This window comes from Sarcophilus harrisii, chromosome 5 (genome assembly GCF_902635505.1).
Source record: "Sarcophilus harrisii chromosome 5, mSarHar1.11, whole genome shotgun sequence".
Lineage (NCBI taxonomy): Eukaryota > Metazoa > Chordata > Mammalia > Dasyuromorphia > Dasyuridae > Sarcophilus > Sarcophilus harrisii.
Window position 1 is genome coordinate 90,096,269 of NC_045430.1, and position 14,303 is coordinate 90,110,571.

The 14,303-nt window shown below is 38.9% G+C and overlaps 1 protein-coding gene across 1 annotated transcript; it reads left to right on the forward strand.

The window, feature by feature from the left end:
* The first annotated feature begins 684 nt into the window (after positions 1 to 684).
* On the forward strand, positions 685 to 13,191 carry KRT82 (keratin 82). The gene is made up of 9 exons (XM_023505292.2): positions 685 to 1,141; positions 4,223 to 4,431; positions 6,397 to 6,457; positions 7,389 to 7,484; positions 8,154 to 8,318; positions 9,506 to 9,631; positions 10,525 to 10,745; positions 10,999 to 11,030; positions 11,935 to 13,191. Exons 1-9 carry the CDS (start codon positions 737 to 739, stop codon positions 12,180 to 12,182), a joined length of 1,563 nt encoding a protein of 520 aa, XP_023361060.2. The 5' UTR covers positions 685 to 736; the 3' UTR covers positions 12,183 to 13,191.
* Positions 13,192 to 14,303: the final 1,112 nt, after the last annotated feature.

The following is a 14,303-nucleotide window of genomic DNA, read 5'->3' on the forward strand; positions in this document are numbered from 1 at the left end:
ATACTCCTCATTCTAAGAACATTCCTAGCCAGCCTACCCTCAGATAAGTTGGGTAGATATCCCTCATCTGTACCTTGGACCTCTTGGGTAACCTGTTCTCTTTGTAATATTAGCAGAGATATTTTGGGTCTCAACTGTTTAGTGACAACTGGTTTCCTGGGGATATACCAGAATGTTTGGGGAAAGTTATTCAATTCAGATAAAAGTCACTTTCTTTGGGACCACCTGGATCTGGGAAAACACAGAGAAGACCTCAGCAATTTCATTAGGGAAATGGATAGGGCACTTTGGAGCATATTTAATTTCCCTGAGGTCTCAAAGAGCTGAGGCATATAATCATCCAGGTAAAGAGCTAGTTTCCTACTTCTTCACCTCCTATAAATTGGGGGTAAACCTGCAACTCTCACTTTCCTTGGGGCTTTGCATCCACACATCAAACACACTTGTCTCGTCAGCTCCCTTCATCATTCTCATAAACAGGGAAGAGGTTCATCCACCCTGGCCATTGGCTTCTTCTCTCCATTCTTAATTATCTAGCTTGGGATTTAGCAGTTACCAATGTCCCAAGCTCATAAAAGTCATTTAATGGCTATTTAGGGTTTAATCTAGTCCAACGATCCAACCCACATTCAGATAAAAAGGGGGGGAAACTCCACAGTGACTTGATTTTGAATTGACCCGATATCTGGTCCCCACTGTTCCTACCTTAGACCTGGTCATTTGTATCTCTCTTGCCATGTCTTGCCGCTCCTTTCAGATGGGCTCCAGATGTGGCAACCGGAGTTTCAGTTCCTGTTCTGCTGTTATTCCTCGAACAGTGACTTATTCCTCCATGAATAAGGGGCCATACAAGGTAGGGGGCACAGGCACCCTCCGATGGCTGGGCTGCTTTGGCTCCAGAAGCCTGTGCAACGTGGGCTGTGGGAAGCCCCGGATTGCCTCCAGGTGCAGCTTGCCCAGCTTTGGCTACCGGGTTGGGGCAGCCTGTGGACCTCCCCCCTGCATCACCCCAGTCACGGTCAACGAGAGCCTGCTAATCCCTCTGGAGCTGGATATAGACCCTAGTGTGCAGCAACTGAAGAGGAATGAGAAGGAACAGATCAAATGTCTCAATAATCGGTTTGCTTCATTCATCAATAAGGTGAGAAAATTGAGGTAGGACTGGCTACATATCATGGGTGGGGAATCCCCATTAGGGTCTACCTTAGCTATGGTCCTAGAGGAAGCCTGACTGACTAAAAATCCAAATTGATCCTCAGATAAACATACCAATGGTTGCTCTTCTCTTAACCCCATCAACTCCTAAGGAAACCAGGGCAGAGCTCCAGACAGAATATGTTGAGCACCTACTATGTGCCAAGCACTTTCCATGGGTGCTATGGAAAACAGAGACCTTTGGGAAGACAAAGGTGGTCATTAAAATATTTTATAGTTCAGTGATAGAAATACTAACGTTTAAAATCAGAGGATCTAAATTCAACCTGGCTCCTTTTTCATTCAAAAGACATTTAAATGCCTACTACATGCCAGTCAAGTTGTAGAAACAAGTTAAAAAATAAGGAAATATATAAAATGTACAAATGTACAGAAAAGAGATAATGGGAGTTTATATTCTATTGAGGGGGAGATAACATATACAAGTAAGTATATACAAACTATACTCCTCCAAAATTTCAAGGAGGAGAAAAAGGACTGACAATGGAAGGATTCAAGAAAGATCTCATATTGAAGATATTAGTTGAATTTAATTGTCATTTACTATTTCCTTGATTTCTGGTTTATTCATCCCCTCTGAAACAGTTTTCAGGTCTATAAATGATGGGTTTGGACTGAGTTGTCTTTAAACTTCTTTCTAGTCCTAAATGTATTCAAATTGGCAAATTGACAGTAGACCAAGCAAGGCTTGAAAAACCAAGACCACAGTCTAGGAAAGACTAGGAAAGTGATAATATTATGTCACACTTGTATTTTTCGTTGACAAAACACTTGTATATAATGTCTCTTATGTGAGTATCACAATCCTAGGAGACAGATAGGAACTGTTATTTCCATCTGACAAAAGAAAATCTCTACAAATAATCAAATGTATTAAATGTCTTCAACCTAACCTTAAGAACTGTTCACAAGAATAATTTATTTGGGTATGTTAGCCTAAAACTGCCTTCACTACTCTCACTTTCACACAATACTAATCCTTCCTCTGACTCTAAGGGAATGGTCTCCCTTTTTATCTCTGCCTCCTGAATCTCAAAGTCCCAGCTAAAGTCCTACCTTCTACAAAAAACCTTTACCAACTCCTCTCACTTTTAGTGCCTTCCTTCTGTATCTAGCTTGTTTGCCTAGAATTGTTTGTATATTGTTACCCCCATTAGACTGTGAGTTCTTCAAGGACAGGGATTGTTTTTGCCTTTCTTTATATCCTTAACACTTAGCATATAGTAGGTACTTAAAATTGTTTACTGACTGACTGAAGTGAGTTTGGGCAAATCACCCTCTCTGAATCTGTTACTTCAGTTGCAAAATCAGATTAGACTAGGTAATGTCAGTATTTCCCACTCATTTGGACGTGAAGTGACTAGCTCTAAATTTATGTAAACTTTTACGATTATTTTCAGATATTTGGGGAAGATTTTTTTCCTAACAGACATTTTTAAGCACGTAGCTTAGTGCCATGAACATATATAATAACTACTCTGGTTCTGGTTCTGACTTTTCTTTAGTTAAATGTTGGTTAAATTATTTAATTTTACAATAATAAACAATGGGAGTAGAGAAGGGGGTAGGGAACAGAAGGATTAAGAAAAGACCTCGAAGAGGAAGTTATGTATGCTTTGGGTTGTGCTTTTAAAGATGTTTCGACAAGAATAAGACAAGAAGGGATAAATACTGAAAAATGAATGAATGTATAAATGAATAAATTAATGAAATGCTATAGACAAGAGAAATGACTCTTTCTTTCTCAGTTGGACAAATAAATGGCATTCCAGTCAGTGGGTTATCAAGTTACTTTTCCTTCTCCCTCTTGAATTTGAACTTCCTGAAACTTTTGAAAACATTGAATCCAACCAGGTCATTTTATAGATGGGGAAACTCATTCAACTAGCAGCTGTAAAAGGCAAGATTTTGACAGATTTCTCACTTTTCAATCCACAATTCTAGCCATGACCTTGTGCCACATTGCCTCTGTATTTCTGGAGCTATCATGGCTTCATAAAAAGAATCTTAGAAAAATTGGTTCTAATCCTAGGAAAAAACTTCTAACTCTTCAGGTATCTGGACATGTAAATAAGGGCTTAATAAATTATCTATACATCTAACTAACTAGTTCTATCTATTCATCTCTCTAACTATCTACCTATCTGTAAGGTGGAGATAATAATCCTTGGCCCAGAACGGGGTGAGAACAAAATTCTAAACTCAAAGTACTATCTACAGATCAGCTTTTATCATCATCCTCACTACACCAAAAAGAAGCAAGACATATTAGGAAGAGCACTGGACTGGAAGTTTGAGATATGGGTTCTGGTTCTTACTCTACTTTAGTTGAATGTTGGTCAAGTTATTTAATTTGACAATAATAAATAATGGGAGTAAAGAAGAGAGTGGGGAATAGAAGGACTGAGAAAGGCCTGGTATAGGAGGTTGTGCATGCTTTGGGTTGCACTTTTAAAGATGTTCAGGTTTCTACAAGAATGAGACAAGGTGGGAGATCATTTCAGACATTAGTAACTTCCATGTTTTCTTATGAGGGAATTATATTAAATGATCCCTAATCTCTACACCCTATAACATCCTAATCTATACTTGATATTTGTGGATCTAGGATGCCTATAGTGGCCCAGGAGGCCACTCAGGAGGAGTAGCTCAGGAGGAACTCATCTGATCTAAACTTCTCTGGATGCCCCTTAACCCAGGATAAGTGTTGAGGATACTTCTAAAATCCTCCTCCATTGGTTTGAAGATACATTGGGAGATCAGAACTGAAGACCTGCTTGAAGATTTCCCCATTAAATGTTATAATCATAACTATTCTTGCTGTATAATAGTGTGTATTATAGTTATCTATGCTGATAGACTCTCCTTCTAGACTGTAAGCTCCATGATGAGTCTGATCTAAATTTTTTATCTTCTTTAACTCCTAGCACAAAGTTATATCTCATAGGTATAGTCCTCCAGGGCCTCCCTGATCCCCAGATGACTATCCTGGCTTTTTGGTTAATAGGTGCGCTTCCTAGAACAACAGAACAAGCTGTTGGAGACCAAATGGAACTTTCTGCAGCAACAGAAATGTTGCAAAAGCAACATCGAGCCCATCTTTGATACCTACATCAGCACTTTGCAGAAGCAGTTGGATTGTGTGGCAGGTGACCGGGTGCGACTAGAGGCAGAGCTCAATGGTTTGCAGGATGTGCTGGAAAGCTACAAGAGAAAGTGAGTTTGCCTTCCTTATTTATTCCAGGCAAGGAAAAAATAGAAGCCAGGACATTGTGCAAAAAAAAAAAAAAAAAAAAAAAAAAAAAGATGGAAAGGATGCCATGTTTACTGTAAACTAGATCCTCTAGCTGTCTAGTCAGTCCTGAATACCCTTTGTGTGTAGGGAATGTCCTGTTTTGTGTATGGAGTGGAGGGGCAAGGAGGGTAAGAAAAAACCTAATTCCTCTCCTGTGAGAATTTATACTACTATACTACTAATAAATTATTTAAAGATTTGTGAAACACCATTATCCCATATGAGTTTCACAGTAGCTCTATGATTCCATTATTATATCCATTTTATAGATGAGGAGAGGGCTGCTGAGTTGCCTAGAGAAGTATCTGATGCAGGATTCAAACTCAGCTCTCTAATTCCAAGCTTATATTCTATCCACGATGCCACTTGGCTGCTGAAAGTGAAAGGATACTCACAGACTAAGCTTAAAGACAGAAAGAAGAGCCAAAGAAGGGTATAACATTGAGTAGATCAGTACTAAGGATGCAGGAAGTAATGATATCAAGTGGGATTAGGAAAGGAAGGGAAATGGAGAAAAGAGAGAGGCTATCACAGATTGTGGAAAGAGAGAGAGAGTTGATGGTTCAAAGGAGAGGTCAGTTTGCCAAGTGGGAAGGAATACTGTGTGTAATGTACACCAAACATTGTGTGGGGATGGGGATAAGCATCCTGAAAAAAGAACCACAAGAAATCATATTAGTTAGGTAAGGGAGAAGTAGTGAAGAGAACATTATTAAGCTTGAATAAAGCTTGGATTAGATGTTATGTATGAGAGGGAGAGAGTCACAATTGACGCTTGATCAGGAAGCAATGTTTGAAGTTTCTTATGGACTGGTTTGGGGAGAAAAGATTTTGATAGGAAGTTGTTTTAATCTTCAGAGCCACATGGAAGTCAAATTCAACCACTCTATTCCAGTATAAATCAGGTGAAGGTGAGTAGGTCTCAAATCTCCTACTGGATCAGTAGAAACAGCACTGGACTTGGAAAATCCCTTAACCTTTGAAAACCTGAGTCCCCTCATCTATAAAATGGGAGCAATGTTTCCTACCCACTGAGTTGTTGTGACGCACATATTTTGCAAACTGTAATCTTCAATTAAACGAAAACAACGATGATACCTGTTATTACATGTGTCCAGTAAGTGACATCCCTCAACTCTCCTCTGTGTGTAGAGAGAGGCAGCTGGTAAGAATCAGGAATTATATAATTAATTTCAACACAGAGGATTACATTCACCACATTTCCCCTCCTCAATAGCAACCACTCAACTCTTTAGTAGAAAGAATAGAATGAAAAGACCTTCCTCAGCCCAGTACTTAGAGTTCATATAGGGAAATACTTCCTAAAGAGTCTAAGGATATTAATGGAAGGGTGCTGACTCCATAAAGAAATAAATACTGAGCTGAGTGATAAAGAAAGCTAAAGATTCTAAGATAGAGGAAAGCACGGAGAGCATTCCAGGTAAGAGGGAAATGGAATGCCCCTTAAGATATTCAATTCCATCAACACTTATGAAACACATTCTATTTGCAAGGCTCTGGACTAAGAGAATATTTTTATTAAATGCTTCCATTGGTAAGAGGTAGATTTCTTGTATCAAGAAATCCATCTCCCTAGAACTAAAAGATGTTGCATTTGGGAGGAAGAGGGAGGAAAGGGAGGAAATGAGAGAAGAGGAGGAAGGAGAATTAGATTTGGAATTGTGTTTGAGTCTTCATGCTGGCACTATCTCAGTGACCTCAAAGGAATCACTTTATCTCTCTGAGTTTCAGGTTCTTCATGTGTAAAGCAAAAAAGTAGAATTAATCACTAAGGACTCTTCCCATTCTGAATTCCACAATCCTAAGAAATCTCTTTCAAATGGGACAAACCAGAAGAAAACAATTTTCTTTCCCTTCTCTTTCAGATATGAGGAAGAACTATCCCTGCGACCCTGTGCAGAGAATGAATTTGTAGCCTTGAAAAAGGTGAGGAAAGGTGGAGCATAGAAAATTTCCTAGAACCCTTCAGGTAGATTTCCCCAAAATACCAGAACCCTGGATAGTGTCCAGTAATAATGTCATTACTTCTCTCCTTTCCTACCACCCAAAAGCAAAAGTAAGTTGCTGAACAAATGCTCCTTTGCTTCCTGTGAGCATTCTACAATGAAGGAGGGGCTGGACAGTATCCATTCACAAAATTCCTTTAAATTGAAAATATGTATTAGGCAGTTACTATGTTTGGAGTACTGTGATGGATGATGGAGAGAAGCAATGAAGAATTTACAGCTTGATATAAAGTATTAAGGTTTTCTGATGTCTTAACTTCCTCAATTCGTTAAGCAGTTTTTAAGCCACCTACAAAGTAAGGCTAACAATTGAGTTAATGTTAGGGTCAATTTAAAGGCCCCTTCCTCCACCCCAAACCCATTTTGTCTGAGATACTTAGATAATTGAAGGTTGACGTGTAGATATAAAAAGTGTCTTAATACTTTTTCAACAATGCAGAGAGACACTTTAAGCAAGGAAGTTCCAATTAGGTCAGAGTAATCAAAGCTTCAGGGAACTATAGTATAAGTATCCTTTAGAAACAAAACAAACACAAATCCCTCTCCTGCCAAAGCTTTTCCTAATCAGGGTATAATGTGTCCTTACTCCCCTCCTTAATGCCAACAAACTGTGATATATGGAATCCCTAATGATAATGATTCTTCCTCCTCCATTTATATTATTCCCTTCATTCCTCCATCTACTAAACAAAGGAACCATAGGACCCTTTCCTTCCTCTGCTTAACAGTATGAAAAAAAACCTCCTCTGATTAGTGAAGGAGGGACTTCAGTTTTGAGAAGGTTTGAAGCCACTCAGCAATTCTTGGGAGTGCCCTTGCTTTAGGATTTCACATGTCTTATCTTCCTTCAGGATGTAGATACAGCCTTTCTGATTAAAGCTGACTTGGAGACCAATGTTGAAGCCCTGCTTCAGGAGATCAACTTTCTGAGAAACTTATATGAGGAGGTAAATAAGCCCATATTATGCTGATTATGATTTCATCATCTAGTTCAAGAGTTTGCCATGGAAAATTTTCAGGAGATCTATGAACTTGTATGGGGAAAAGGCATGTCACTAATTTTTGATTTCCTTTGTAAATCTATACATTTTATGCATTTTAAAATATGATTTTGAGAGGGGGTCCTTAGAATTACCAGTTTGTCAAAGGGGGACATGATACACACAAAAAGGTTAAGAATCCTTGCTCTAGCCAGTGAGGACATTTCCATGCATAGAGTTCTAAAATTTTTATCTCATTGATATTAGAACCAATGGATATTAGCAATAAGCCTCCTAGGGAAAAAAAAAACCAAACAAACTCTTCCTGAGTCTTTCTCTCAGCATCAATATTGGTTTCAACCAGAGGTCAGGGGATCTCTGAGGGTTAAGATTAGGGTTAGGGTTAGGGTTAGGGTTTTTTTTGCTATTTAAATGTAAGCAAAGTTGATACTTATTTATGAAGAATAGAGAAGATGATTCAGTAAAATAATTGAGAAGACAACAAAAATATAGCCATTGAAACATTCAAGGAAACATTTTTTCCCAGTATAGTTTTCAAAGTTCATTCTCTTCCTTTCCCAACTCCCTTTCGTTGAAGACTTCATTAACTTTACAATTCTCTCTCTTATTTTCCAGGAGATCTGCCTGCTCCAATCTCAGATCTCTGAAACCTCAGTCATTGTGAAGATGGACAACAGCCGGAACCTGGATGTGGAAGGCATCATTGGCGAGATTAAGGCTCAATATGATGACATTGCTAGCCGGAGCAAGGCTGAGGCTGAAGCCTGGTACCAATGCCGGGTGAGAGAGCCAGGGGTTCCTCTGTTTTTTTTGGGAGAAAGGAAGCAAAACAGAGGGCAAACTTCCCCTAACAGCACTATAAAGCTTGCTGATGAGGTGTCAAGGCCCCCATGAAGTGACAGGGTACTCTGTAAATGCCAGACAATGTTGGTTTTGGCTGTTAGAGGACTGAGTCCAAGAGAGACATGTGGGAGGAAGACTGGCTCAACAGACTAGACCCACTATTTACCTTGAGACTCATTAGTTGTTCCCAGTTCAGTTTCCGCTTCTAAATTGCCCTCAATAAATACCACTTGACAATGATAGTGATGCTATTTGGCTTTTGCTAGTGGGCTACTTACTGGGCGTGGGAGAGACTGGCAGAATAGAATGGTTACTAATGGCCAAGCAGAAATAATGATTAATATGGCTACCAATTTGTGCAATCAGGTAATTAGACACCAAGAGGGTAGGAGGTGAGATAAACATTTGCAGAGAGGCCTGTAGCATATTGGAGGGGGAGGTTTAGATATTGAGAAACGTCTTAAAAGTCATCTCAGTTATCCATTCTGTGGTTCATACTAGCCTAAGTTTCATTCCAATTTGGGTCCTCCTTATTCCCTTAGGCTTCCCTTTGTCAGGATGTATTTATGGGATACAAACACTTCTGTGCTCATTCTCTCCTCAGCTAAACAAAATTAAAAAGTAAATCATTCAAAAATACTTTTTGAAAAAGTAAATAATTATCCTAGAGGAAAGCACTGAGTTTCAGAATCAGAGAGAAATTGCCTTTAGGATTATCTGATATCATCTATGCTACTGTGCTATCATATCTTCTGTGCTTCCATTAAATTCAGGAAATTTAGAGTGGCCTGAATTTCAAGTTGGTTAATGTGAATTTAGAAAACTACTTTCTATTAAAGTTATGATTCAAAAATTAGATCCAGAAAACAAAGATATTTTAATTGTTAAGAAATTAAAAGAAGAATTGTAGAGTTTTTGTTTTTTTAAAAGAAATGATTAAATGATCTGAGGTGAAAGATAGAAAGAAGCCAGGTTTACATGGATGGAGTAGATACTCTTGAGTTGGGGCAAGCATTGAATATACAAATATTTAAAGAGAAGGATGCAAGATAAGGTAGATAACACTACTGGGATTAGCCCAGGTTAGGGCCCTGGAGAATCTGACTTCTTCTGCACTCTGGCAGTATGAAGAACTAAGACTGACAGCTGGAAACCACTGTGAAAACCTACGGAACAGCAAGAATGAGATCCTGGAAATGAATCGACTAATCCAAAGACTACAGCAAGAAATTGAGAATGCTAAAGCTCAGGTGAGGCTCTGGGGAGACACCATGACTCTAAACTATTTATATTATAAATAGGAAAGTGCTCTACAGCCAGCTCTCCATGAAAAATAAATGTATAAGTTAATATTAAACTTAATCTCTATTATTAACACTTTCTTAAGTCTAGACAATAAAACAACAAAGCACATATTATTTATAGTGTTTGCTGATGTCCAAAGTATAAATACTCACACCATAATGAAAATTTAACATCTACTGGCTCTAATATATCTCTGACTGCAGTTCTATTTTGAATTATTAATCTATATTCTGACTCCATTCTTTTGAAATCTAGGCCAACAGTCTATAGGAATATTAGAAGGACTGTCACAGAGAGAGTAAAAAACTTATTCTGGGTTGTTTCAGAAGGTAGAACTAGAACTAAGAAGCAAAATTTGCTAGGAGGCAGATTTTTAGAGCAATATAAAAAAGAACTGGCTTAAAAAATGTGATGCACTGCCATGAAAGTGAGTTCCCTATTATTAGAAATATTCAAACAGTCTGGATGGTTGTTGGTTAAGGTTGCTATAAATGAGATTGTTACACTGAATGGGAGTGGTGGAGGAGAATAGATGGGCTCTAGGTTTTCTTTCAATGCTAAGATTCTTTGATCTTATGATTATAGGTTTGGTAGGGATTTTCCAACAAGTTGTGAAATCAAATGAACTTCATTCTTACAAGCCAATGAAGACCAACCACTAGACATATTCCATTTCCTCCAAAGCAGTATCTTTGGAAGGAAATCTTAGCATGCTCTTGGAGTAGTTCAGTGAGAAGTTTAGAGACTGCCAGGCTCTCTCTAGGATCCAGAAAACCCTATCCATTTTTGCTGGTGATGCTGGTGACCCCCAATAGAGCTTCTCTGTGTCCTGCTGCAGCGCTGCAAACTCGAAGGTGCCATAACTGATGCTGAGCAGCAGGGTGAGGCTGCCCTGAACGATGCCAAGTGCAAGCTGGCAGGGCTGGAGGAGGCTCTGCAAAAGGCCAAACAGGACATGGCGTGCCTGCTGAAGGAGTATCAGCAGGTGATGAATTCCAAGTTGGGACTGGATATCGAGATCGCCACCTATAGGAGGCTGCTAGAAGGAGAGGAGCACAGGTGAGCAGAGGGGATTAGTAGTTAGTTAAAGACCCAGCTTGTAGATTTTCCAGGGTTTCTGTTTTGGACTTTCCTTCCTTCCGTCTATCATTTTAGCCATTTTCATTGTCAGTCAACTGTAGATTTTTTTGTATTATCTTTTCAATCTGAAGGGAACATAGATATGGGATTGTAACGTTTTTTATCTTCTTCATCTTCTTCCATTGTGACACTTGCTTGTCTTTTCATCCTTCCTACTCTCCCTTATTCCCAGGCTATGTGAAGGTGTTGGACCCGTGAATATATGTAAGTAGTCAAGTGTCCTAAGTAACTATGAGATTTTGTGGAATTGAAGTATTGACTGGAGTCCAGGAACCTCTGCCCAAGATCTACTATATTTGCCCATCAAAAAAGTAGACAGAGCACCAGTCCTGAAGTTAGGAGTACCTGAATTCAAATTCAGCTTCAGACACTTAAAACTTACTGACTGTGTGGACCTCTGCATGTCACTTAAACCCAACTGCAGAAAATAGGAAGAATTAAATGTGATCCATATATATTTTATATTTTTAATATTTTAATTTTAGACAATATATTTTTCAATATATTATATGTTTTTAATATATTTTATATATTATTTATATTTAAAAATAGCCCCATTGTTCTAGCACTCCTTTGGATGGAGTCACTTTCTGAATTTTCAGAAGGGATACTGAAGGAAGAGAAAACATTGCCTTTGCCTTCAAGTTTACCCACTCTGACAAAGGAGATGGGATATAGACAGCAACAGGCAGAAACATCGAGAAGGTTAGGGCTGGGAATGCATTTGTCAGAGCTCTTTTCTTCAGTGCTGGTGGGATGGGAAGAGATTTGGGCGTGCAGTGCCAGTGGATCTAATTTGTGGAGAGGAATGTGAAAGAATGTTGGGAAGGAGAGGAGAATCAGAGCTAAATAGAGATGGAGGGAGACTGCTCCAGGCTGGGGAAAATGATCTTTTCACAATTTAGGGGGTAGGAAGAAAAGATATGGGTGATGAACAGGAGCAAATGTACTTGACTAGAGGACCATTAGAAGTCAGAGGAATGGAGACTGTGGAAGAAAAGAACTGTAGCTCTAACTAAAGCCTTTTAATTAACATTGGAGGTTACTAGAACTACTTTCTGTTCTGGATAAATATTTTCTATTCTTTCCCTCCTTTTCTTCCTCACAGCTGTCAGCAGTTCTAAAGGTGCCATCCTGTATGAACCCTGCATGGTGAGAACAGAGTTCTGCCCTGGGAGCTCAAGCGGCATTCGGAGCAGTGGGGGCTGCAGCTCAGGCGCCATGGGGAGTAGCATTGTGGTGGGCACTGGCGAGCTCTATGTTCCCTGTGCCCCTCAGGGTGGGTTCAGTTGTGGGAGTGGGCGGAACTCAAACATCAAGCTGGTGTCTGGTGGCTCATCTAACCATAAATGCTAACATACTGTGATCTGGCTAGGAAACTCCTCGGGTCTTCTCAGCCCTGCATTCCCAATCAGCTTCCAGCATAATTACAAGCTCCTAAACACCTTTCTGCATTGCCCTTGTGTGTTTTATTTTTTTATTGTAAACGTGTCTTTTTTTTTAATCAACAAGCATTTTTTTCTCTTTTGCACTATCACCACCAATACCACAAAAGAAAAAGAAAATTCTCTTAACAAATATGCATAGTCAAACAAAACCTATTCCAACACTAGATCTGTCCAAAATGCATTTCATTCTTGAGTCCATTTTCTCTGCATCAGGAAGTGGGTAGCATACTTCTCATTGATTTTCTGGAGTCACAGCTGGTCGTTTCTTTAATAAGATTGTTCCTTAGTCTCTCAAAGCCATTTTTTTTAAACAATGTGATTGCTGTTGCTCAATTACATATGATGCGTCATGACCCTCTTTGGGATTTTCTTGGCAAAGATCCTGGGGTGCTTTGCCATTTCCTTCTCCAGTTCATTTTATAGATGAAGAAACTGAGACAGAGTTAAGTGACTTGTCCAGATTCACACAGCTAGTGGCCATATTTGAATTCACAAAGAGAGGTCTTTTTTACTTCAGTCCCAGTACTCCATTCACTTTGTCCCCACCTGTAATTGCAATTGAACGAGTTGTTCTCCTGCTTTTTCTCCCTTCATTTTATACAGTTGATACAAATTTTCCCAAGTTTCTCTGAAACCGACCATTTCATAACATATTTTTGGTGGTACAATAGTGTATTTTCATTTGAAACTACTCTTCATTGTAACGAAAATTTCCAATTCTCCATATAATGCTGTGTATTTATTTCTCTGTATTGTGCTAGATATTGTTGTAGGAATAAGGGTGAAAAGAGAGGATTGATGATATCTGAAGAACATTAAGGCACAGACTCAACTTTCAAAGAGCTGACACTAACCAGACAACTAGTTAAATAAACAAAAGATGGTGTAAAAATAGCAAATAGACTCTTCAATCTTATCACAAAACAGGATCATTTCACTAAACAATGAAGTATATATTTTGCTCAATTCTTTATCCATACAACTATTTATTCTTGCCCCATCTCCACCCTATTGTAACCAAATGGCTCCCCAACACCTTATCTTTTAAATGGCCCAAGGAAAGTGAACTCAATGGTATCAAGTTAAGTCAAAATAAGGAATGGAGGTTTAGGAGAAGCATTGGGTTATAAAAGGGGCTTTAGGAATATTTTCTCCCTACTGATGGTTTATAAAACTTAGCGTTGACTCTACACGATGTTGTTAGCTTTGATGAAGGTTTAGAGCAATTACTTCTGTTATTCCTACATGTATGGTCTTTAAGTACACACTGACTAATGGTAAGGGGATTATTGAAGCATTCAGGAAAAGCTAGGGAAAGCCTGATCAGTACCTAACAAATAGTTTCTGTGGTGACAAAGTGGATAATCTGTAGAATAGCATATCCAAGGACATTACACTAAATCTTTCCATTCTTTCTTCATGCTTCATCTCTGCCTGTGGCCATCCCTCCTCCAACAGAATGTCCCCAGCAGACTAGTTTAAAATATATTCCCATGAGCCCTTGAGGGAGGTCTGGAGCAAGAGTTCTGCCTCCAGTAATTGCCTACATTACCAGGTCTCTGGAGCACAGACTCTGGTGCAAAGGTACTCTGACCTACGACATAGATAAGCCATTAAATGAACTCTTGATCAAAGGATCCAGGGATCAGGGTCATTCATCCAAAAAATAAAGTAAGGGGGGAACTTTTTTGTTTTGGTGGATGAAGAAGTATTTTTAAAGATGTATGAAGGATAATTAGTGATATATAAATCTCCTAACGAGTGATATGGCAGTGAATAGAGATAGAGCAGAATCAAGAAGACTTATCTTCCTGGATTCAAATCTGGCCTTAGATACTTATTTACTGACAGTGTGATCCTGTGGGATTTGACCTTGTTTGCCTCAGTTTGCTTCATCTGTAAAAAAAAAAAAAATTTGAGCTGGAGAAGGACTTGGCAACTCATTCCAGTATCTTTGCTGAGAAAACCACAAATGAGGTCACACAAAAGAGTTGGACATGATAAAAGAACTGAATAAAGGAAGTGGAGC